At 42.5% G+C, this 25,858-nt stretch overlaps 1 protein-coding gene and 1 long non-coding RNA gene across 4 annotated transcripts in view; one reads left to right on the top strand and one right to left on the bottom strand.

Moving 5' to 3' along the window:
- Window positions 1-16,150, top strand: part of LOC119147060 — a 44,299-nt gene extending 28,149 nt beyond the window's left edge. Inside the window, exons 2-4 of the long non-coding RNA XR_005103939.1 lie at window positions 1,984-2,058; window positions 12,851-13,033; window positions 16,056-16,150. This is a non-coding gene — a long non-coding RNA (uncharacterized LOC119147060). The remainder of the gene's footprint in view (window positions 1-1,983; window positions 2,059-12,850; window positions 13,034-16,055) is intronic.
- LOC119147057 (C-C chemokine receptor type 8-like) overlaps window positions 14,585-25,858 on the bottom strand; it is a 49,049-nt gene continuing 37,775 nt past the window's right edge. For all 3 annotated transcript variants that reach the window (XM_037385534.1, XM_037385532.1, XM_037385535.1), the window contains exons 4-5: window positions 18,977-19,181; window positions 14,585-16,734 (exon numbers count right to left, since the gene is read on the bottom strand). In XM_037385534.1, the coding sequence (XP_037241431.1) occupies window positions 15,675-16,727 (1,053 nt within the window). In that variant the 5' untranslated portion in view covers window positions 16,728-16,734; window positions 18,977-19,181 and the 3' untranslated portion in view covers window positions 14,585-15,674. The remainder of the gene's footprint in view (window positions 16,735-18,976; window positions 19,182-25,858) is intronic.

Genomic DNA, 25,858 nt, shown 5'->3' with positions numbered 1-25,858 from the left:
TACTATGCAAAGCAGTGTCATGTTAGACAACATCACAGTTGTCTTAAGTGAGCATTGTGAAGAGAGACAAAACAAGGTCCAGACGTTTCAGAGCTAATAAAAGCTCTAGCAACACAGTGCTCTGCCTGATATCTGGCTTGCAGTTATGTGACCAGCTCACGCAGTCCACACCACAACGCACTGTGTAGTGTAGACATCCTCCTTGAACATCTATTGCAATTTCTGTAAAACCATTTGTAATAATCTTACATTTCTAAGAAGCCATTGTATGAGGCAAGCTGGGACCTGCAGCTTATTGCCTTTTTCATGTGACATTGCAGGACTGAAAGCAATAGAAATAAAGATTAAAATAACAGGTTGAAACATATTTTTGCTTCAAAGGCAGGGAGTATAGTCGAGTGTACAGGCTGGTGTTATGGCTTTAATTTTTTAAAACACTTCACCAATGCCATTGACACTGCAGCTGCAATGGCCTCCAGCTGTTGGAGTGAAAATTGATGCCTTATGTAAGTGACTATTATAAACAGGACTGATGAATAATATAGCCACTTAGCTGCTCCCTTGTAGAGGAATGAAGGCAGTGGGTTGATTAGCATTGACAATATGCAGCTGTGGCCTTGTTGATTGACATGGATGATGTGCAGCTGTGGCTTGTTCCTGCTAAGTGGTTAAATAGCCCTAAGGAGGGGGGGGGGGGGGGGATGGGTGGCTGTTTGGAGGAGGAGCAGTGTGGTCTGACCTCTGGAGGAAGCAGAAACAGCATGCACAGTAGTCTGACCAATGGTGAAGCCTTGTTGCAGCCTGATAGCTTGCTTGTGCTGCAACACTCCCTGAGGAGTGTTTTTACAATTTTATAGCAAGGCAACATTTTTCAAATTTGCAGGGTTTTGGCAGCGGCTGTTCACCCTTTTCTCTTAAGACTGCTTGATCTCCTATAGTATTCCTGAAAAGCTGTAATACTGGCTTGTGCTACAATTATAGCTGGATTGTGTCATTTCCTAGAAACCTTATGTGGAGTTTCAATAAAACCGGGCATACATAACCTGAACATGTGTTCCAGAGAGTATGAAAAAGACTTACAGAGCTGTTTCAGAGGGAGTGCTGAAGTAAGCCTTTAGGAAGAGTGGTCTCTGATGGCTGAAAGAACATAAACACTTCCTGTTAATTTGGAAGGGGCTGTGTAGATTTTGCTTTTAAATATAGACTGCAAGCCACTGAAAACCTTCAAGCCTGAGCAGAAAGGGCTTTCCCTACAGGGACACAGTGGGTAACAGGGAGATACAATCCACGTTTTTTTTTTCTATACCATCTCTCTCTGAGTTGCTGTCTGTGTTTGAAAAATTATGGGTTTTACCACTCAGGACATCTCTCACGAATCAATGTACAGGCTGCTAGTTCAGCAATTTTGTTTGCAGGTTTAATCTTTTTGTGTGCTACTAAGCTACAAGACACGCTTGGCTTGCAGGATCAAAAATCCTGCCTAAGGCACTTCATTTTCACTGCCTCATGGGAAAAAAAGGGGCAGTTGCTTGGAGAAGGGGCTTGTCTCAGCTCTCAAGAGTGGGACTCCTGTGGGTGGGTGTGACTGTCTGGGGGTACCAGAAGTAATCCATGACCTCTTCTCTCCCTGTCTTGTGATACTGGGACTTCCTTCTGCCTTTTTCAGGGCCTTTATGGAGTCACCAAGCTCCTTTTTGCTTGCTCTATTAGCTTGACCAAGCAAAAAGCAGTTACAGCTGAAACTAGCAGAGCCAACCTGTAAGTGACGGCAAAAGTTTTGGAAACTTGGCAAATGTGGTCCTTTGGGACTGAATCCCTCCCACACAGGAAAGGAAAAAAGACCTACATGTATAGCAAGTAGCCTATGCAGACAGTACTTTCTAAATAAATGTGGGAGAAAAACATCCATATATTGATAGAGTTTCTAATATTTGAAGTCTCTCAGGAATGAATAAACTGTTTTCATTTTCACTCTTTACACAGAACGGTTGGTCCTAGGAAAGATCACAGAAGAAGTCATCCTTGGAAGACGTACACGCTAGTTTCGTAATCTGTGAGGTAAGCAGCAGTCTTGAGTTTGGCATAATTGGTTTGCTGGATCCGTGTGATGGGAATGAGTGACTCATGACTCACTTCTGAGAAAGAAAACACAGTTTTGCATACACTGTTTTGAAAGAGTTTTAATTCTTTGTGCCTCGACTCTGGGTGCTTAGATTGAAGACAAGTGGACAATGGTTTTGGGCTGCCTGAGCTCCAGTTGTTCTAACCTTTGAAAATTAGGGACAGTTTCTTTCCAAAATGGTAATGCAAATAATTAGAAGCTACTTCAGAAAGTTTGATTGAGATTAAAATACAGATAAAGAGATTCAAAAGAGAAGAAATATCTCATATTGGACACTTAATTTTAGGCACCTGAGGCTACATTTCAAATCATAGCTAAATAATTATTATGTTATACAGGATACGGCCTGTTAGAAAGGACAGAACCACCTGAAATTCCCTTTTTCAGGACTGTTGGGACTCTGAAGAAATCCAGGGGAAAGGAATGAAGTGTTCATGGGTCTAGGAAGAATGGCCTGTGAGAAATGATCAGTAAAGGATTTCATGATCTCTGGAGAGCTGTCTCAGACTTACATTCTATGGTGTTACTCTTAACATCTCTCCTGTAAGGGTTTAGTGAGCTTTATAAACATTAACCAATCAAAAGAACTGCCTAGCAGATAGAAGCAGAGGAAGCAGTGGGAGAAAAGCCTCCCAAAGTTAGAGAGTTTCCCAGGTGAAGACTGCTTGCCTTATAAAATTAAAAGAGCTGCTTAGGTTCTCCATCTATAAAATTAGAAAGAGCAAAAAAAGAGTATATAAACTTCACCAGGCAATTGAAATTCTATAAACAGGGAAGTACCACTTGGTTGTACCAAAGAGAAGAATCAAAAAAGAACAAAAAGTTTCTGCAACAAAACTGTCTTTCTTCAGCTGGGGCTTTCTACAGGCTGTCACAACACTGCCACCGACAGAACTGAAGCTAGGGAACCAAACCATGATGTACTTCTATTACTGCATCAACTGCTGCACATAAGAGAGAACTAGCTTTTTCTGACAATAACACCATTGCCTTAAATTTAGAACGTTATGTGGATACTGAAGTCAAGACATGGGGATACACGAAGGGAACTGACATAATTTTCCTGATTTGTTGAAGAGGTCTCTTCCTGTGGAGGAAGGAGAGCTAAAGACAGTTCAGTGTCAGCCGAAATATTGGTAAAATTACCCAGCAGATTACCTAAGTAGAAATGACTGGGCCTCAGCCATTTACCACTAAAACCATAGCAAAGATTAAGTGATGGCCTTGCAGTTTATCTCATATTCTAGGCCTCCCACGTGGAAGGGCAAATGCTGACTACAGTCTCTGTGTCAAAACATCTTTAAGAATTTCAGGCAAAGCAGGACACGAGGAAAGAAGGTGCATACCAACGGAGTTGCTTTCCTATTCCTGTCATGTGCTTCAGCTTGCCTTTTTATGGTGAAATTGGATGTTTTCTGTTGAAAAGGGAGTTCAGTAAACTTATTACTGAGTCCTGTGCAGTAGAATCCTTGTAAGTGTCTTATCCACATTAGTTCTCAGACAATTTGTTGACCCTCAAGCTTACAGGGATGGGCATGTGGCAACTTTGGTTGAGCACAAGGAAGAGCACACAGGAGGACTTTGAAAGTCTGATAGTAGGAAAATAATTCCAGATTCCTTCAAATTTTATGCTGTAGGCTGTAGGAATAATCTTTTCCACCCTTACCTGGTAGTTGGCTAGCTAGCCAGAGGTAGCTAACTAGAGGTAAGTATTTGGAGAGAGTGCCCTGGGTTTAGCTGGGAGAGTTAATTTTCTTCCTATTAGTACAGTGCGGTGTTTTGGCTATGATGTGAGAACAGTGTTGATAGGACACTAATTTTTTTAGTTATTGCTGGGTGATATTTATACTAAATCAAGGACTTTTTGGTTTCTTGGGCCCTGCCAGCCAGAGGGCTGGAGGGGCATGGGAAATTGGGAGGGGACACAGCCAGGACAGGTGACCCAAGCTAGCCAAAGGGGTATTCCATACCATATGACATCATGCTGAGCATATAAACTAGGGGAAGAAGGAGGAAGGGGGGGACATTCGGCATTATGGTGTTTGTCTTCCCAAGTAACCATTAAGCATGATGGAGCCCTGCTATCCTGGGGATGGCTGAACACCTGCCTGCTGATGGGATGTAGTGAATGAATTCCTTGTTTTACTTTGCTTTCGTGGGCAGCTTTTGCTTTACCTATTAAATTGTTCTTATCTCAGCCCTTGAGCTTTACATTTCTTTCTGATTCTCCTCCCTGTCCATCTGGGTGGGGGGGAGTGAGCAAGTGGCTGCATGGGGCTTGGTTGACAGCTGGGGTTAAACCATGACAGAGAGTAACTGCCTCCATCTTAAGCTACTCCACCTTGGGCTAGAATGAATCACCATATGAAGGGGGCTCTCATTAGCAACAGAAAGAGCCTGGACAGCCAGTTCAGATAGACAGCTAACCTGTACATTGATAAAACTGAGCTGTAGCCCAATCAGATGCTTCAGGTAACCTGAATGAAAGCTTTGGGGCTTTTAGTAATGAGAAACCATTCTTTATTTTGGAAGAAAATCAAGCCAAATATTTCCGATTTGCTGTTCTTCAGGGCTGAGGTCTTCTTTCAGCAGGTAATCCTAATGCTGTTTACATCCTTTGCTGAATAGGAACAGACCTATACTGTAGATCTGTAGACCAGTCCTGCTGATGACCCACCCAGAAGCTGGAACAGATTTACTGGCGCAGTGAGGACTGCAACCTGCTCACACCCATGAAAACTGTATATGCTCCCCATCGTGTCACAGAAGTAAGGCTGCAAAGGCTGTCCTCCTCTTCCTCTATGTCCTCATACCCATGCAGGTGTTCCAAAGGGGCACTGTGTTTTAGAAGAGGTAGGAAGATACATAAAAGCAAAACACAGTTTCTGTTGATGGCATATGAAAGTTGCATTGTCAGCTGCTCAGGTGTCACAGTACTTCCTCACAGCTTTGGGGCATTTTGCAGAACCTAGGAGAAATAAGACTCAACAACGGAGATGTAAATAAACTGGGAGTTCAACATATTCTTAAGATACTCTGAGTTGCTCACAGGAAGAACTACACGAGGAAATATCAATGCAGTCTGCCCTTCAAGTTAACCTCTTGAGTACACCCATCACAATGCTTCATTCAGTTTGCAGGAGCCATCCTCCCAGCTGAGGGACTGGTTATTCAGCATTCTTTTTATTGCACTTCACTAGCATGCAGGACCAGGCCTTATTTAATATACACCATCCAGACCCTTCTTGGACTGCAGAATTTTTCTTTTCCTTCATGACCATGTCTCTAGTTCTGTTAGGGTGATATCTGAGTGTTTCACAGATATTACAGCATTTGTCTTCTCACCACATTTATAAGATGAATCAATACAATTACCTCAGTTTTGCAGTGAGGGTGCTGAAGTGCCAGGATTATGAATAATACTGTCAAGCATCTATTAATTTGAGGAACCTGGTGGATGAACTGTTATTCTGCAAACCAGAGTATTATGCTGGGGCATGGTTCCCATCTGTTGTAGCTGCTGGTCCTTGTATTTGGTCCTGAAACATGAAGAACACAACCTCAGAGGCCATGGGAAGGTGCTTAATTTATGTGCTAGAAGAAGATACTTAGGAGTAAGTAGGATAAATTCAGGCCTTAGTGTCTAAATCCCTTGATGGAACTTGTGCTAGCCCTGTGACAAGACTGCAGATTTCGGTAGTATTTGTGCATCTCTAAAATGTAAATCTTCCCTGACTTTGCTTCCCAGGTATCTGTGGGACTGCTCAGTGAAACTGAATCAGACACAACCAGTCCCAGATAGTCTTCAGCCTTCTCAGAGACTGGCCTCATATTCCTGTGCACCTGTCTGGTAAAGCCTGTTTTATTTCTGAGAAAACTCCACATGGAGACTCCAGCAGCCTGAAGCTAGCATGGTAGCCATACTATACCAACTAATAGACATGCTGAATCTGACCCTAATCATCTTCCGACAGGTATTTACAGGGTGGAGACACTGTTTCCTTAGTAACTTCAGTAGAGAAGCTATTTGAAAACATTGGGGTTTAGGTAAGTCAGCAAAACCTCCTTTCTTTCAGTCCACAGCAAACTAACCACACCACAGAGTTTGTAATACCACAGGCTGTACATGCTGTTCTCCATCCCCAGCAACTTCTGTACTATGTTGTGGTAAATTTTATTGCATTCTCTCTCTTTTTAAAGGCAGTACTAATTTCTGTCTCATAATGGAAATGGAAGAGCTAGCTTACTGCTTTTTCCACAAGTGAGATATTTTACACCTGCTCTGATAGTTGAATGGTTAGTTGAACAGTTGTGGATAGGCTGTTTGTTTCACTGTGCAAAACGGTATCGGTTTTATTAAGTGTGATGTGAAGACAAGTCCATTGGTATTTGTGAAGCTCTCAGAGAACATTGCAATAGTAGTTTTATGCCAGTATATTTCGCACACGCAAACTAGTTTGCCTTTCTTGGAAGGGATTGTGTAAGTGTTAAGACGAAAGCAAGCCACAAGTAAGTGGTAAAAATAACTTCAACTGAAAAGCCATCTAAACAAGAGAATTCAAAGAAAAGCTGGTATTTCAGCATAAGTTCTACTAAAGTATGCTGGGATAAAGTCCTACAAAAAGCTTTAAGTAAAAAAAAAGTGTATTTGCATTGCCTGAAGTGCTCTTGGATTCACCTGAAATCTCAAAACCAAACTATCAGTGGCATGTTTCTTTGGGGAAGTAACATCGTACACTGATGCTCCATTTTACACGACTTCTTCAAGTTGCAATATATTTTCAGTTTTAGCACTTGTCCTTGGATAGTGGAGTAGTTTATTATCTGTTACTGTTTTCAACACTGACAAGGGACCATTTTTTATCTCCTAGTTGTTCATATGTTTAATGCATTAAACATTAAATACTTACACAGTGCTCACCATTGACACTTCCAACTTCCCTCCCTCCCCTCATTTAACTGAAAAGACTGGTACGTCCAAGCCCCACAAGCCTGTGGGTTTTTTCCCTGAAATCAGGGAGACTTTCCTGGGATATAGCCTAAAGCTTCCTCTACCAGAGAAAAAAGCCTAGAAAAATTAGGGCCAAAGGCTCTGGACATCAGCCACAACCTGGAAAAGCTGTATCAGAAAGCTGTGACAAGTGAAAACACAATTTATCAGCTAGCTAGAGAATCACTGTGAAGGAGGAGTAAAACAAGCCAACCTATTAGGAACAGACACAGACTACCACCTGACACCAGAGTGCACTGGGATGGATGAGAGAGGACACCTGATTATCTTCTCCAGCTCAAGAGAAACAAGGGAACTGCTGACAGAGAGAGAGAAGTTGGGCATGGAAGTTATTTAAGGGCCACCAGAGTTGCAGCAGACCTCTGAGATTTTCAGATTCTTAAAGAAAGTTGAACTCAGGCAAGCTTCAGAAATTATTGGCATTATGAGGTCATTTCAGCAGAAAATTTTAAACCACAGAAAGTTTTGTATCTCACTTCTGGGTTAATAATGCATTTGGGGTTTGCATTGGATAATGTATTTGGGTTATAATGCATTTCTAATTAAGAAGAGCAAAAGCCACACAAGGTATCAGAAAGAAGACTGTGTGAGATGTGTTTCTGTAGCCAAGATTCTAGAATAAGGACTACAGGTAGTTATAGTGTGTGGCCACGAATGAACAATATGAATTTTGACTGATCCAACTTTTCTTCTTTATATCTTTGTGTTAAATAACAGGAGAAGGTAATAAGTAGTTCTTACCTGGATCTTTTTAACACTGATGTTAAGTGCCCTAGGAAAATGTTCTACAAATCCCAGTGACTATTGCATCCTGCCTCACTGAATTCAGTGGTGGATCTCAAATATGACAGAATCTGGCTTTAAAGTGATTATCATATACAGAGCTCTGAAATCTCAGGCTTTCAGAGTGAGGGTTTCCCCAAAGTGGTGCAGTACCTCATAAATTTGCAGTGCCACAACCTAGCCTGTCTACCAAGGTGCTCAATGCCGCCTGGTTGACCTGGTCTGTGGGGCAATTGTAATGCTCACAATTCTGTTATGGGCAAAAAGGAAACACCTTATACATCAATCCAAATATTTATTGTTAGTATAAATGAACTTTTAACACTCAAATCCAACAATTGTTATTAGTTCAGATCTAATTATCTCAGGAAAAGAAATAAATAAATTAAAAAAAAAGACATTAATACTTCTGGGCAGAAACATCTTAATAATAATAATAATAGTTTGTTGTATATACACTTCCTAGTTTATACCCCTTTTCTAAGTGTAATGCTTTCATTCTTGCACTGCTCCTCTGAGTCTGAAGTTAAATGGCTTCAGCCTGTTGGTCCCCCGTGAAAGAGTCCCTCTGCACCTCATGCTCTGTCCCTACTTCTCAAGGCTTCTGCTGTCATACTGGGACTGTATTTCTCACATTAGAGTCACGTTAGAAAGAATAACTTTTTACTACTAGATGTATAAAAACTGTGGTTGTGCCACACAAAGATAAGCAAAACTAGGACAAATTAAATATACACACCTGCTCAAAAGAACTGCTGTTGCAATAAAGCTTCAGGCAGGTCAAGATGAGTTCAGACACAGCCAGGCTGGCAAGCCTCAGCCTTGAGGCCTTGCACACTTGGTACAAAGACTGTGGCCTAGCAATAGCAATACATCTACTGTATTGCTGTGTGACTGGGCTACAGAAGACACTCAGAAAGCAGTCTCCGTTTACAGGGTTACAGAAGTCTCTCCCTTGTTACATCCCCTTGTAACAAGAGGTAATACTCAGTGAATGCTTCAGAAGACAATACTAAGAAGATACAGTAATATATTTCCAGAAATTTTTAAATTTCTGAGCTGGAGATAGTGAGCCTAAAGGAATTCAAGAATGTCTCTCACTCACCAGCCTTCCACACAGGGCAGCTTTGCTCAGCCCCAGATTTTGAGAGCCAACAAACTGACAGGTTGATATGGAGAAGCAAAGAGGTGTGCTGTGAGGAAAGGACTGGGGACAAAGGCACAGACTTAACCTCTAGCATGTTTACAGCAGAAAAAAAATCAAGGTGCTAGAGGCTCCTGAAAGAGAGGAAGTAGTCCTTAGGAGTAGGAAGGCTGTGCTAAGGGAATTGCCCCAGAAGAAAGAAAAAGGGGCAAGGAAATTGAAAGCTCAAGAATATGTTACAGTGGGTTGAAATTTCTGAGTAGGAGAGTGGCTAAAACAGCTCCTGGAATCAAGAGCAGTGCCAAGTCATAACTTCACATTTCCCCCTCCCACTGAGAGATGAGATAACAATTCACTTTACAATTTTATATTCTACCATACAACTGTTGACATTTTTTTTCCATGATATTTTTAGACACCCTGTGCTGGATTCCGAGCAGTTGGCGGCACTATACGGTTTTGTCACAAATCTCACATCCCAGTCACAGACTCTGAGGCTTCTTCATATCTCCCATGCCCCTACTGTCACAGACTACTGATGTCCCTGTCCCTGAACAGCTGGAGAACCTGAGAGACTCTCCAAAAGCTAGTTCTGGGCACGTTTTGGTGCACAAGCTGTAATAAGTGGAGAAAGCTGTTTATATTGCACAGTTACAGATAGATCTGAGCTAGGTCCAGGACCAGCAGCCATATGACCTAGATATATGACATAGAGTCATAGCTCTCAGCTACTATTTAGCCTGAGCAAGCTGAATGCTTTTTTGACTTCACAGATTTGTGTCTCTGGAGCAGTCTCTGTATGTGATACTCTATTTAGTGTGCTGGCACATTTCTTATTTTGAAAGTGACTTTGTTATTTCTTCATGACCCTGAACTGTCCATTGTAGAAACTGCACTGAAAAAAAAGTTATTTGTAGTACCTAAAGCACACTTTTTCTAGCTCATTGCCATCTAGTGTTGTGTGTGACTTGTGATATCAAATAATCTGAAATGTCTTTTGTATATCACACATTTTCCAAATAGTCTAACCTCTTGAGAGTGTGTAGTCCCAGGGCTGCCTGGAACTGCCAGTGACAGGGTTCTGCCTGGAGACCACTGCCCTCAGCATCTAATGGGCAGCAAAGAACAACCAGTAGGAGTGTAAATAAGTTTTTCAGCTCTTTCAAAGCATATGCTCATGTTTTCCCAAACTCACTGAGAAGATTAGCTTCAGTAATTCAGTATTATAAAATGAAGTTTAATGTGGTTTTTTTTTCCTGAGCTGTATAATCCTGAAGGATTGCTTGATTTCAACAGGTGGTTTCTATGGGTTGATTCCCACTTTTTCCATACTGCTTAAGCATATTAAATTAGAGTTCTACCTGTGTTTTTCTGTTTAGTTTTAATCTAGGAGCCTGAGCAGAAGCACCCAAAAAGCCCCTGAATAAATGAAATTCTAGTATTTAGTCAGAAATTAACATCCAGTTTTCCTCCCTAGAAGTGGAAAAGGCAAGGAAAATAGACCTTTTCTACAGCTTCTTTGGGCTGTCTCCCTTGACCTTCTGTCACTGTTCCCATTGGGAGGGCATAGCCCCTTAGTTAGGTTACAGACCTCTACACCTGCTAGATGATGGGGGCAAATCCAGATGCCAACACAGAACAAACCAGCACTTTACCCTGCTCCCACACCAGGTGCAGCTTGTCATTCCTCCATAGGGAAAGAGGGGAGCTTCATGGGGCCAAAGAGGTAGAGAGGAAGAGTGTGCACAGCCTCCAAGTACTTTCCTCAATAAGCAGAACGTCACTTCAAGGAATTTTTCTTCCTATAGAATAATCTCCTATGTTCACTTTTTTAGCCTCCCAGGAGCCCTCATCAAATCGGATTTCTCATGACCCTAGCCTGGGGAGGTGGGCCAAATGTGACTTGCCTCTAATTCAGTCTCATGTCTTCTTAAGGTTGAGCTGTCCCATGGTGAGTCAGTAGGACTGAGGTACATTACAAAAGCTGTGAACTTGGCCACTGCAGGCTGGAAAAAAGCCAGAAGGAATCACCAACAGCACCACATCTTACATGATACTCTTGCTTTTCAAACTCTTCCAGTTCTCCTTTGCATGGCTTCACACACTTTTATTATACTTTATTTATTTTAAAGGTCTGGGAGGTGTTTTTGAGAATGTGCACATCTGGATGTTTTGTTGCACACTGCTAAGTGGTCTTGGACTAGAATAAGGTCTAGATTTTCCTATTGTAGTGTCATAAGCATAATGCTACAAAGGGGCAAGCAAACATGAAACAAGAAAGTGGAGAATTGTGAAACGTGTTAGATGAAAATAGCTAGAAAGTTCGATTAGATTCAGACACATTTTAGAACTAGCTAGGGAAATGTTAGCTGGCAATCTGATATCAATGGTAGGTGTTACATCTTGGTCCTTCCAGAGATATTAATTGCTTTAGTTGTGCAACATCTGATTAGGAGATCTGTTCTAGGAATAGCAATAATTTCCATATACCATCGTCGTCAGAATAGCAATCAACTTTCAACTAATTTAATGGAACAAGATTGGGCTAGATATTTTGGCATGTATGTTCACATGTCCTGGTTCCAGCTGGGATAGAGTTCATTTTCTTCTTAGTAGCTGGTGCAGTGCTATGTTTTGGATTTGGTGTGAAAATAATGTTGATAATTAATGTTTTTAGACGTTACTGGGTAATGTTTATACTAAGTCAAGGAATTTTCAGTTTCTCATGACCTGCCAGCAAGAAGACTGGAGGGGCACAAGAAACTGGAGGGGACACAGCCAGGACAACTGACCTGAACTAGCCAAAGCCAAAGGGATATTCCATACCATAGAATGTCACGCTCAGTAACTGGGGAGAGTTGGCCAGGGCCTGCTGATTGCTGCTCAGGGACTGGCTGGGCATTGGTCAGGAGGTGGTAAGCAACTGTATTGTGCATCACTTGTTTTCTCCCTTCCCTTCGGATTTTGTTCTTCTGTCCTTCTTCCTCCCTTTCATTATAATTGTTATAAATATTATTATTGGTTTTATTTTATTTCAATTACTAAATTGTTCTTACCTCAACCCTTGAGTTTTCCATTCCCTTCTGATTCTTCTCCCCATTCCTCTGTGGAGGGAGCGAGTGAGTGGCTGCATGGTACTTAGTGACTGGCTGGGGTTAAACCATGACATCATGTTACCACACACAGCAGCAGAAAATCCAGGTGACATCAAACTTGAATGCTCCTTTGTGCTTTTGCAGTGGTATTTGCAGTGGACAACATCTCAGCACAGGAAAACTAGCTGATCTGGTTATGAGTAGATTGCAAAATTCTTTTACCAATTTTACTTTGTTTCAGAATCCTTGAAACTGCAGAAATAGTGCATCTGCCACCTGTTTTATTCCAAAGAGAATATTAAGTCTGCAGAAGAAAGCAGATTGTTGTTGACAAGTTTCTACCTTAAAAAAAAGTATAATGGAAAAAATGGCAGCACCTGCTCCTTAATAGTATCCTACAAGTGTAGTGCTGTTATCCAGAACTGTTTCAGTGCATACAAGCGCAAAAATTTTTGAACATTGCTTACATATATAATCATACCTCTGTAGATTCTTCCTATCACATATCAGAGTAGCATAAAATCCTATGGATTTACTACATTAAAAATAGAATTTCACATTCAGAGAAGAGGCACAATACTTCTGAGAGCTCTGCTGTGTATGAGTACTTGGGGTGATGCTGGCTATGTTTGTGTCTCTATTCTGGTAGTTCATAAAAGGGGCAAAATAGCTACTTGTATTACTGCTTTTTGCAGCCACATTAGACAGAGAAAGAGCCTTCTGAAGGAAAAGTGTCCTAAGAATCTGCAATCTTAACCTGTGAGAGATCGACTGTGCTTGAGCAGAGGACAAGGCGTTTGGATCTATGCTTCTGGATTCTTAAATACCAATCTTTCAAACACAGCATTGGAAGACAAGGAGGAGGAAGAAACTCTGAAGTGAGTCCAACAAAACCTACTTTTTTACTTCTTTGGTTAATGCCTCACACATTTGGGTGAAATTCTGCTATTATGCACATACGCAGCATGATTCAGTGGGAGCTGGACAAAAAAAAAATAGAAACCAAAGAGTTTGGCCCTTGTAACCCAGAGAGACTCCTGAATTTTGTCATGGTATTGGAAAGGATTGTGCATGGCTGGGGCATATCTGGTGCATATCACTTTGAATGACATAGCAACCTGAAAACGGGCATAATCTTTGAAAACTTGCAGTGCTTTTGACCATCTTGTCTTTTTGAAATTTGAAATTCAGCAAGGCACATAAACAATTACTCAAATAATAGGAATTTAGCGACCTTATGTCTTATTTGTTCTGATTGACAAGATTGCAGATATGATCCAAATCTGTGTCTTAAAACCAGAAAGTCCTTGAATACTATCTTTACCGAAAAGCAGTCTCTGCTTGGTTTTGGTCTTTTTTACACAATTCTTGACAGTTGTGTAAAACAAAGTGATCAGGGCAAATTCTTTGCTGTTTCACACATGCCCAATTTCAGTAAGAAAAAACTCTGAAAAAAAAGCTGCCAGGAATGAAATAGTTATTCCCTGAAATCTAGAGGCCTAAAAAAGTGCAGGGGCCTCTCCATAGACACTTTATATCCTTGAAGGCCTAAGCCCCATGCAGTCTGGATTAGACTGGGGGGGGCCCTCTTTGATCAGTCAGTTGCATCTCTTCCTTGCAGCCAGGAAACTTGGCTCCTGACTGCCAGGTTTTCTGCTTTCTAAGCTGCAGCGATGCAGCTCATTGGGAAAGTGTCAGTGTGTGAGAGCTGGCTGGAAAACATTTCCATCTTTCCTTCTTCTCAAAATGCCAATTAAAAACTCAAACCAACCAACGAAAAAAAAAATGTGTGTATATATATATATATAATATATATATATATATATATATATATATAAAAAACACTTCTGTGTCTTCTCCCTTCCATTTTCATCTGAAACATTACAGGTAAAATGATGGTGAATGTTACTGAACATCTTAAACAGAAATACTTCTATGCAAACTCCAAAAGTCTGACCACAGGGGCAAGATAACTGCCCTGAGATGCTGACTGATGTTTCTTTTCAATTGTTAAAATGCCAGTGCAGTATAAAAAACCCCACAAAAATACACAGAGGGGTTTGTTTCTAAATACCTAGAAGTCTTCTCAGAAGTAAACTAGTATGATAATGGAGCTGCAGGGCATTTCTTATCCATTGAGGAGTAAAACCTAGAAATCTTAATTATGCTATCATAAACGAAAAAAGTATTTTCTATACTATGAGGCTTTTTTTGGTACTGAGGTTAGAAATGTATTTGAAATGTTTAGGAAATAAACAAAAAAAAAGCAATTATATTTTCAGAAGGAAAGGTAGAACTAAGAAAACAAAAGATTTTTTTATTGCCCTGGAAAATACAATCTTTGACAATATCCAGCCTGTGTTTTTCCTGGTTTCAGGTACTCTCTTGTTTAACTTAAAATTTTGTTTACAGTAATATTGCCTCAACATAAATGTTATTTTTTCACTGTGAATTTTTATTGGGGTTTCAAGAATAAATCTTTCGCAACAGGAGAGTGGAGGCAAGACTTACTTTGCTGAAGAGCTCCAGGGTGCCTCTCAATTCCATCAGATGTATTTTGCATGATATTGCCTCAAAAATCTGTAAAAACATCCTTTTCTTATCCTAATCTAGGCTTGTGAGTCATTAGAAAGACTTTCAGAAGCCAAGACAAAAAGGTGCATTAATATGTTTATTCAAAGAAAACATTTCTAAAATGGCAGAAAATAATGATGTATGGAAGAAGAAACAGAGCCTATGTGCTACATGCTGTTTTGTGGTTACATTTAGCAGAGAGAGCTAGGAGCACAGAGCTGGAGGTCCCAAGCCTTCAGCAGTGAAGCAGACTACCAAGCTGCTTTGATGATGACATATTCAAGTGTATGGGCCTCTACAAGTGACCAGTATAGGGGGCACCTGGAGATGTTGTTCTGCTATTTTTGAAGGCATGCTTTGGGTGGCGGCAGCTCCAGGGACCCCATGGCTGTGCCCCTGGGAACGCCCCACAGCAAAGCAACAGGGCCCTGAGCTGAGGAGCCTCTTTATCCGGGAGCTGAAGCAAAGTGGGAATGGTGACAGTGGCTGAGATTATTCCCTCTTTGCAGTGTGAAGTAATCATGCCTGTCCTCTTCCCTGCTTCCTGGAGGGTTGCCCCATGCCTGTCCCAGGGATGTAGTGATTCATGTATGGACAGCTTCCACCAGGGAGAGCATATCTGGGGGTGAGGTCTAAGCAATGCTTTCATCAAAGGCGAAAATAAGTACTAGAGGAAGCACCCTGGTTGCTGAAATTTATTAAAAGAACTCTAAAACTTAATTAAAAATCATTGTGTGGCAAGCTTCTAAGGTCACCATTTACAAATGCACCAGTGCTCTTTCTCAGGAAACTCATGTTGCTGCTTTCATGTCATAGTTCACAGCTATCCTGAAAGGAGATACAGGTATACTGGTTTTCCCAAGAGGATGCTGCAGGTGGTACAACCTCCAGTGCCATGTCAGACCTTAGGCCAATGACTCACACCAGAAGGCAGGTCAAGTGGGCTTACAGGACCCCTGTGCTGTCAGAGCAGCCAGAGAGCTGGGTGGGCACTGAAAATGACTGACACCTGGCACCTCCGACAGGGCTGGAGAGGACGCGGACGCAGGACTGCAGTAGTCCTTTAAGATGGGCCTTGAATGTCACCCCAGCAAAGGCGTAGATCACGGGGTTCAGGCAGCAGTGGATGAAGGAGATGGTTTCTGTCAGCTGCAGGGCCAGGGCTATCTGGTAGTTTGCCTTGCAGTCATTGATGATGTGCAGGCTCTGCAGAGAGTCTAGGAACAGCGCGATGTGGAAGGGAGTCCAGAAGAGGAAGAAAACGATGACAATTATGAAAATCATTTTGACCACCTTGATCTTGTTCCGATTTTTGCATTTTTGCAGGTTTTTCAGTATCTGGGCATAGCAGCAAATGAGGATGCTAAGGGGAATCAAGAGACCTAAGATATTGGCTGCAAACTGAGAGGCTACCTTCCAGGTGTTGTTGTCTGGGGGGTATGTGGTGACACAGTGGACAGACTGCTCAATTTCCAGCTGCTGGTTGAACATTATGTTGGGTACAGAAGCCAAGCCAGCTACCAGCCACAGGATTAAACTTGTAATTATGCCACGAGAGGCTGTACGTATTCTCATGGAATTGACAACATGGACAATTGCTATATACCTGTCTATGCTCATGAGGGTTATAAAGAAAATACTGCTATAAAACCCTGTATAATAAATGCCAGCCATTGTCTTGCACATAGCATTGCCAAAAACCCACTGGTCTGAAGCATAGTGGGCTTGGAAAGGGAGAGGCACAACAAAGAGGAGATCAGAGGCTGCGAGGTTCAGCAGGCAGATGTCAGTCATCGTTGTCAGCCTTTTCCTGGTCAGGAGAACCCAAAGGACCAAGGAATTTCCCAGAAGACAGAAGACAAACACAAGGCAGTAAAGAATGGGCAGAAAGAGGTACTTAAACCTGCGAAAGCTATTTCCTTCATTGCATGGAGCAGTGTTTTCATCATATCCGTAGTCATACTCTGTTGTGCCAAGGAACTGGCTTGTGGGATTCATCTGATACCTGTGCAGGAAAAAGCAAGGAATAAATGGCTGGCTGGGCACGGGACTCCCAGGGGTCTTTGCCTCTCTCTGTGCTGGATTGAGCCTGTGGGTCAGCCTCCAGGCAGAGAAGGACTGCAGAATGCAGTCTCAGTCTTACTGGCTGGACAAGAGTAGCTGTACCACCCCGAAAACTTTACCTGCAGCCTGCCAGTCATTCCTATATATGCATAAGTATGAGCACTGGGATTCTCTCAAGTTTCCCTGAAACTACCACAGCGCCAGCAAGTTAGCCCCTCATCATTATAGTGACAGGGAAAAATTCATGCTCTGAATTGTCATAATGGTGCAAAATGGTACAAAACCTACATCTGATCTTAGAATCTGGATTTTCTTGTGCTCCCTGGGGCGGGGAAGCTTTTTGCCTGTAGCGTAAGAACCCTTATAAAGTGTGTTGACTGAAGAAGCCATCACCCAGCAGCATAGCCACATTTTTAGCTGGGCTGATCCGAGCTAGATGCTGTCATGGAGTGCAGAGGTATGTAAGCTAGCTTTCCATGGGTGAGTGCAGGATTGCATACAGAAAACCTCGGCAGCAGCAAGGAGTTAGCAGGGTTACACAGCAGCATTGCAGTGCTGAGCTCTGGGCTGCTGCTGCAAGGCTGCCACTTACCTCCAGGTTAGCTGGTAACAGCTTGGCTGTGCCTGTTGCTAAAACACAGCAATTTATTGCTCCTGCCTGTTCTGCTGAACTTCAGTTTTCTAGTTTAGAGAAACCCAAAACAATCTAGGGTGTTTCCCTTCTGTCATTTCGGAATGAATTTCAGAATCGCTTTGAAGACAGCTTTAAAATAGTCTGACCTGCTCTCCAAAGGTGAGTCAGTGCTTTAGCCACCTCTTTTTTTAATCCGATATTACCTCATGGCCCCTGTAAAAGGGGTTCTGGTTTGCAGAATTAAGTGTTCACATTTTAAGAAGTAATGGTTCTTTCAAAAAACACTATTTCAAAGGAGTTTGCCTTGTTGCTGCCCTAACATCTGCATGATCATTATGCACTGCACTTATGTTATGCTTGCTTACAGGCTGGTCACATCTTGAAAAGAGCTTCAAAGGCACAGGGTTTCCAGGAGTTAAGAATCATTTGTAGTAATCATTGCTATTAAGCTGTAGCAATAATATGAATTACGGTGATCAATTCATTAAAAGTAAAGGACATGCTCCCCTGAGTTAAAAATTGCTGCTTGGGTATATGAAAAGAAAGACAACAGTGAAAATTTTCACATTGGCGAGGAAAGAATCAAAATTCACCCCTTCTTGCCTGTCTGTGCCACCTTGTGCAGAGGAATGGGAGGATCCGTATGCACAGCACAGGGGGGTGCTAGAGTCAGTGTTTGTTCTCCACTGCAGGTGTGGGTGCTGCTCATGGCTCACTGATCTGCCTCAGCTTTTCTTGAGGCACCAGGACTGTTTCTTGGTCAAAGTCAATTGGCACATGCAATGCGGAGAAACCTGTTACAAATACAGCACTCAACCCCAAGGAGTTCCTTGTTCAGAAATAAGTAATGAGAGAAAAGCAGTGCTGCAATCTACATTGATGGCGTAATACTTTCTTATATTGAGTTTTCAGCTGTAGGTCAGACACCTGCGTTATTAATTTCAACTTTGTTTTCATGCATAAACCCCTAAATTTCAAGATGCTGAGTCGCTACATAATGGCTGTTCATGCAGTAACAGATATGGGCAGAAAATATTTCATACTAATGCTTTTGATGTGTGACCCCAACACACTGAGTGTAAGCATGGCAGCAATGGCTTGCTTTTCTTAATTGCCTGTCAGGGGCCCCATAAAAGCAGTCCATAGATTCAACAATCAAAAGTAAACAATTTTCAAAAAATACTCAATACTGAGTCATACACATATAGATACGTAAATATGTAGATAGATACAGATACATAGATACAGATTTATAGATATGATGAATCTGATTTTGGCAAAATTCAGAAGTGTTTTTCCTAGGCTGAACAGAGACTGGTGATGCTCCACTTCAGACTGCCTTTACACCTTTATAACTTCGACGGGTTCTGACCAGGGCCCAGCATTTTCCATTTCTCTCCACATCAATTGGCAAAACAGCCAAACTAAAAAAGCAGTTTTCCAGAAGCTATCAAATGAGAGACAACTGCTGCAGGTCCCTTTCCCCTGGTTGCCAAAGTTAGCCTATTGCTTTCAAGAGCAGCACATTAAATGTAAATGGACTCTTTACCTTTGACAGCAAGAAGCCTCTACTCTCTCAGTTGGCCTCAGTCTCCTCCTCCTTCTTCTGCGTTCTTGTCCTGTGTCTCGTTCTTGGGAGTTTCCAAGTTTACTCCTTCACTTGTGGAGATGGCTGAGATTTGGTGATACGCAGGTGTCAAATGGGCATCTGCCAGTTACAGAATAGGTTTTGAGGCAAACAGAAAATTTTGTAGCTGCAGTAAACAGGAAAAAGAAGTGAGAGGGCTTACAAACACATTCTGTGAAACAAAAACCAAACACTGCTCTTTTTGAAGATGGTAAAGGTAGCACATGGACAGGTGTTCTTTTAATGTGTTTACTAACCCCCCCTTCTTCACAGCCACCCCAGATTTAAGTGAAAAATTTAAAAGTTCAGATGTCTACATCACAGAAAACACCCTAATAAATTTGCAACTTTTTACAGCAGCTGACATATAATTTCTGAGTTGCATTATATTAGATTTTCATTTCCTTCAGCTGATATCAACTTGTATACTGCAGTCCAGTTATGTCCCTCCCTATTAAGTAATGTATTAACTTTCTGAGCAAAATAAGGACTCACACCTACTGATACCTCTTTACAATCATTTTTTAAGCAGCTTTTATTCAAGTGGAGATATTTCAGGATTTCTTTGCTACTTTGGGTTTTTTTAAAGTCTATTTTAGTGCATTTAGGGTACACGGTCAAGGAAAAAAATTGAAACAAGAATAGGCTTGAATTTTTTTATCTTATTCAATAGTTTTAAATTATTTTTGTCTTGTGTAATACTGTAAACTGTGATGCTTTATAAGTCAGCCAAATTATATGCTTTTCATTCATTACTCTCAACAAGCACCGTTCCTGTTTTATAGGAGCACAGAGAATACAAGGGATTTGTCCAAGAGCCCCAAATAAATGTGTGGCATGTGGATCTAAAGCATGACTGTTATTAAAATTACAGCCCTGTTCTTTGGTAGCAGCTATCAGCTCCAATTTGAAGTAGCTTTCGAGCTTGGTGGCTGTTGCCTAAATGGATGGTGAAAGACAGTCCCAAGGAAGAGAAGAGCTAAATACTTCAGATAGACAAAAAAAAAAAAAGTGAGATAATGGGCTGGGGAAAAGAAGTAACCTAGTGAAAGACCTGGCACTAGTGTAGTAGCACAGTCAGAAACAAAAGACCTGTCCCTTGAGGTATTTAAAATGCTACCAAGACCTGTCCCTTGAGGTATTTAAAACGCTACCAATGACCACAGCATCACCCTGCTTCTAAATACTCGGTCTTATTACATAAGAGACACCAGCTCCTCTTTTTTTGGTTGGGGTGTTTTTTTCAGAATTAACTTTTGAACATTTTTGTAATAGAACTTTATTTTATTCTGTCTATATATATTAATTATCTCATTAGTATGTCAATAGTACATCCTGTTACAGACATACAGTACCACATAATGTAACTCCATTCTATTATTTTTTTTCATTTAGAAGTCAATAAGGTCAACTTTCATTATTTCTTCTTATGAACAAAACATCAATCTATTAAAGATTCCTGCTTTTCCATTGGATGCTTTTTGCATTAGTTTGTCTGATAAGTTATTAACACATATAACAAAAATTTAAACAATAGTTTGACATGAAACCTGTAAAATAATGAAACAGATCTGCATTTTAAAACATTTATACATACTATAAAATGAAAAAAAATCTTATATTTTTTCTTATTTTCTGTTACACATTCTGATTTTGCAAGAAGATTTCCGTTCATTAATTTAATTTTTTTTTTAATTGAGAAATTTCCAGCTGGTTGGGTTTTTTTTCCAGCAGAATTCCAGCCACAATTCTGCACACCCAGGCAAAGTGAGGCATGAAGCTGGAAGGATGTGACAGGGAAACATCAGAGGAAGTGCTGTTGTGTGAAAAGCTGGAGCAAGCAAGAAGATGCAGAGGATCTTAAAGGCAAGGAAAAGAGCTTGAATTCAAGTGAAAAAAAGATAAGATACAAGTAAGCAGGCTTGACAACTGCTGTGGTTGGAAGACAGCTGGCTGCTGTACTTTAGGAAGACCAGAGAGGACTGCACTTTGCATATGGGTAACAGCCTGGTAATAAGGAGAGGGAGGAAAAAACTGTGGTGGTATCAGTGTTTTGGAAGGAAACAGCAGAATTACAGTCTCTGATGTAACGTTTCCAGGAGCAGCTTTGCTGTGGCTTGAGAAGTGATATACACATTCAAGTCCCTAGATCTGCCTGTCTTTCAGAAAGGTTTACGCGCCTGCACCACTTTCGGGGTAGTCGGTGTTCCTGACACATAGCTGTCACCTGAGCTTTTCTCAACAGAGGAAGAAAATTCATTAAAGGCAAGAAAGGATGTGATTTATTGAAGGCAGTGAAAGGAAGGGAGCAAACGGGTTTAGGAGATGACAAATATGGCTTTGGAAAGGTGCTGCCCCTGGGTGTATGTGGGTGTGACAGGAGGGGAGGCCCACAGCACAGGGGTGGATTGTAGGAACTATTGCCTGAAAGAGCAATAATTACAATGAGGAAACCTAATGGAAGATGCCTGGACTAGGGGACAGGGAAGAACTGGAGGCAGCTTTTATTCTTTTCTCCATGCGGATCCCTAGTTGCTCTCCTACAGGTAATTGGAGGAGAGCATGGGCAGTCAGAGCACTGCTGGGCTGGAGTGCGATAGAAGTAACCACTGGTGTGTTCACAGATGTGGGGTGATGGAAGCTCTAGGTATGCTAAATTTCCATTGAAAGCTCAGAGGAAGATATCTGGCAGGAGGAGGACGGGCGATATGCATTCTGGATTTTCTCCACCACCAGCTATGATCCAGGCTGTGGTGACCTGTATCCTTCCTGACACTTTTTCAGTCTGTGAGTAGCATTCACCTTGTCCTGACTTACACAAGGGCCGTGCAGGCAAACAGGGATTTTCTACTGAGCCAACAAACAGCACTTTGAAGTTCATGTGAGGAAGATAACAAAGTAGAAAATGTGGTAAACCAGCAAGAGGTGGTAAAAAAATGAACACAGAAGTTAAAGGTCACCAGCACTCAGAAGTGCTGAAGTGGAAGGAGGTGCAGAGGGGCTGTGAGGTGGCAGGAGCAGTGCAAGAGACCTGGGCTCAGCCTGGTAAAGCAAAGTCATGGAAGGGATACTTTTGCCACATACAGACAATGCAGTGAGGAAATGGCCAGGGGAAAGGGAGGATTGTCTCACCTTACAGAAAGCACAGGCATATGAAAACAATATTTACAGGTTGTCCCTTGGGCTGAAGGGAGCTTGCCAGTGTGGCACTGAGGCTGTGGAGCACCCTTCCTGCAGGAGGAGAGCAAGCCAGCGGGTATAAAGTGGTCCTTGGTTAAGTGTACAAAGGGGACACCTGATCCAGGAGCTCTCGTAGCTGGGGACAGGACGGCAGGCACGGGGCATTCTCTCCCAGGGCCTCAGTGGTGCTCCCAAGGTGCTGGGTGGGAGCCAGGGGGCAGGGAGGTCTCAGATCTGTTTGCTAAGAACCCATCCAGAATCCACCCTAGAGCTCCCTTCAGCAGCCCTGGCTGCTACCTTGCAGTGTCCCTGTGGTTGAGTTTTAGCTGGACACTGATACCAGGGCTAGTTGTATCTCTCCAAACTCTTGCAAACTTTCCTGTGAGAAAGAAATGCCTTACAGCAAAACAGAAGCAATTGATTTGGTATCTCCAGTGCTCCAGCCTATGGCTAATTTGGAATTGGGTGCAGGAGCTGTGCCACACGCCACACTATGCACCCAGTCAGGGCTGTGGGCGGCAGGAGAGAAGAGCCATGTGGCATCACCACCTTGGTAAAAATGCCGGTGCACAGGCACCTCAGTCACCACTCAGGTTAAAAAACACAGGGAAAATGTCACTGTCGGAGGAGCCTTCTGGTTTGTCTTTTATGTTTTGATGGTGCTTGTTAGGGTCAGCCTGCAGTGGCCAGAGTGGCCCCAGGCAGCTGGTGGGTGCAGGGGAGTCTCCACAAAACTCTGCACTATGCCATTCATTCACACTTCCCCTTTAGCTGCTGCCATCGCTACCACAGTGGTTCTTGTATTTACCTTTGAAGTTAGTTTCTGCTTTTATCTTCTGTCAGTAAAATTGCTTCAGTGTGGAAGAAACACATGCAACACTTCGTATAGCTGAAGACACTGTCAGCCTAAAAGTGACCAGCACATCAGAGTAACGCAGACTTCTACTCCCCTGAACTCCTTGAAGCCCCAAGGTCAGGGGAGTGATACTCCACTGAAGCCCCATGTTAAACGGAAAGGCTGTGGCAAATGCCACAACCAAAATGAATCTTGCTGTGAGGGAAACAACATGGCCACATCTGCAGCTTCTACAGCTAGACATATTCACTTGCACCGAAGAACCACCCATGCATGCTAGCTCAGCCTCTGACATTAGTCACAGAGGGTTTTCTTACCCCATGCCACCACTGCAGCTCCTCAGCCTGGGGGCGAGGGCCAGCTTAGCTGCTGCAAAACTGCCTGCTCTTGTAGAAACCTCTCCTTCCTCCTACAGATGGTTTAGATGAATTGAGTTTGAACACAAAAAGGAAACTGTGGCTGCAACAGAAGACACCACCAGCAACTTGCTTCAGCCTCAGGAGCACCAGCTGTGAGCCCTAGTATGGCCCTGGCTGTTTGGTAAGGTGGATGGGAGGCACCTTTCTGACAGCACAGGCTCCAATGTTGGTGCAGCAGCCATTAGGAAAAGACGGGGTGGGGGGGGAAAGCAGAGTAAAATACCCTACCTGGCAGAGTATTTCCCAAGAAAAGACAAAGTATTTCTTGGATCTGCTCGCTATCATAGCAGCTGGCTGGAAAGTGGAGGACAAGTTTGCCTCGATGCCATGCCCTGCTTCCACCCATCTCAAAGCAATGGTAAACAACTGAGTCAGGTGCTCTTATCTGAGAAGAGCACTTTCCTCTGCCTTTGCCCAACAGCAAAATAAGAGCAGCTTCTTCATCAAGAAGAGGCCTTTCCCTTCCAAATCAGCTCTCACTTCACATTTCAGAGGGCTTACTTCAGCAGAGGAAACAGAACTGGGATTAACTGCAGTAGGGAGTATGCAATCTTCAGACAGGCTGGATTGCTCAGATAAAATGGCTTGTAAAATACCAGCAGTCGTCACTGTTGATGGGAAGAACAATGATGACAGCTTGGCTTTGCAGGAGAAGGTAGAGGCAGGAGGTCACAGTGAGCATGGCCTCTGCAGCATGGGAGCAGTGTGTCAGGTAGCACTTTGATGAACCTCCCACCCTGAATTCCTCCTGGCCATCTCTGTCTCAGCAGCCCTCTCCCAAATGCCTCTGCTTCCTGCATGGACCAGAAGGTCTCTTCCCTGGCTGTAGTACCCTCAGCGAATCCCTTGCACCCCTCTCCCACAGGGCAGGAGGGATGGGTAAGGGGGACACCGAGACCTGGGTGCCCAGGGCTGGCAGTCACCTGGGGGATACAAGAGGAAACCCCACATAGGAGCTATCTTTTGAGAAATCCTTGCCTGTTTCAGTTAATGCCACAATGCTCGGCTCTATCAACATCAGCTGTCAACACACCGTCTTAGTAGGACCACATCAATCAAAACTGTTTAATCAGACCATTGCCAGTGTAGAGGTACAAATGTGCCATATGGCAGAATGGTTCATTTCCTTTTCTTAACGGGGATAACATATTTGTATGCCTGTGTACAAAGAGGTGGGTGAGATTTTGTAAGCAGGTGATATTTTGAGTAATCTGGTTTTTTTGTCATCAAAAAAGTATATTTAGATTGACTAAAATATCTCTGAAAGTGCCAAATTGTTTGGGGAGGATTTCCCCCCTCCAAATTAGAGAAAAAGAAATGAAGTCACAATACTTTATTCTGAAAAGTTCCAGACAAGACGTGGCCATTTTTCATTTTTAAATGTGTCATTTTCAAATACCGCATTTTTTAACTAAATAACCTCTTCTTCTAACCTTTCTTCCTCAAAAACAGGCAGACTTCATATCTTCAACAAATTTCCAGTAGAATTAGGATGTGTCTGTTTTGCTGATAGCAGACAGATTTTTTTTTTATTTTCTTTTCAGCTTGGTCAAATACTGATACCCTCCACCAAAGTGGACTGGTATTACTGTAACAAAATGTTTGTGTATGTAGACATATACAAATGTGCATCCAAAAGACCTACTTGGTGTTTCTCTGTCTCTCCTGCAGCAGATGCTCAATGCGGAAAAAAATGCTGAGAGCTAGAGAGTCCTCCAAAAACTGTTGCTGAGTTTGTACAGTAGAAGCAGCTGGAGGTGCTTGGTGAGGCCTGGATCAGCTCACTCCACTCCATGCTCTGCTGTTCGCAGCTGGCACCAAAGCCACACAGATTATGGCTTTGACAGCTGTGGCCTTGCACAATCGCTTGGTCTCACTAAAGCAGAAAAATCAGTGTGTTGCAAAACTCCCAGCACAGTAACTAATTCATAACAATGTCAGCAGTGAGTGGGTTTTTCTCACTCATGTTTTACCACAGGGCACTTGTGGGATAGAAGTAAAAAAATACATCTGGAGTCTTTGAGAACAAGAGTATTTTCCATCTGTCCCTTATCTGATGCTTTTTTCCTCACCCCAAAGCACTTAGGTTTTTAAGTCTTTACTGTCCCACACCTTCAGTCCACCAGTGCATGGGCACCTCTCAGATTGCCATCTGATGTTGCTTTGCCTAAGGGTGGAGAAGAGAGAAAGATGCAAGAGAGAATGAGTTGGAATGGAGAAATCACAGGAAACTGGGCTGGATGGGACACTGGGAGATCATGTAGCCCATCCTCTGTCTTGAAGGCAGCAGCAGTGTCCCACTGTTATTCTTGCCACGCAGTTGTTCAGCCTGCTCCCACAGCCTCTGCA

This window comes from Falco rusticolus, chromosome 4 (assembly GCF_015220075.1).
Source record: "Falco rusticolus isolate bFalRus1 chromosome 4, bFalRus1.pri, whole genome shotgun sequence".
NCBI classification, from domain to species: domain Eukaryota; kingdom Metazoa; phylum Chordata; class Aves; order Falconiformes; family Falconidae; genus Falco; species Falco rusticolus.
This window is presented reverse-complemented; position numbering and strand designations above follow the sequence as displayed.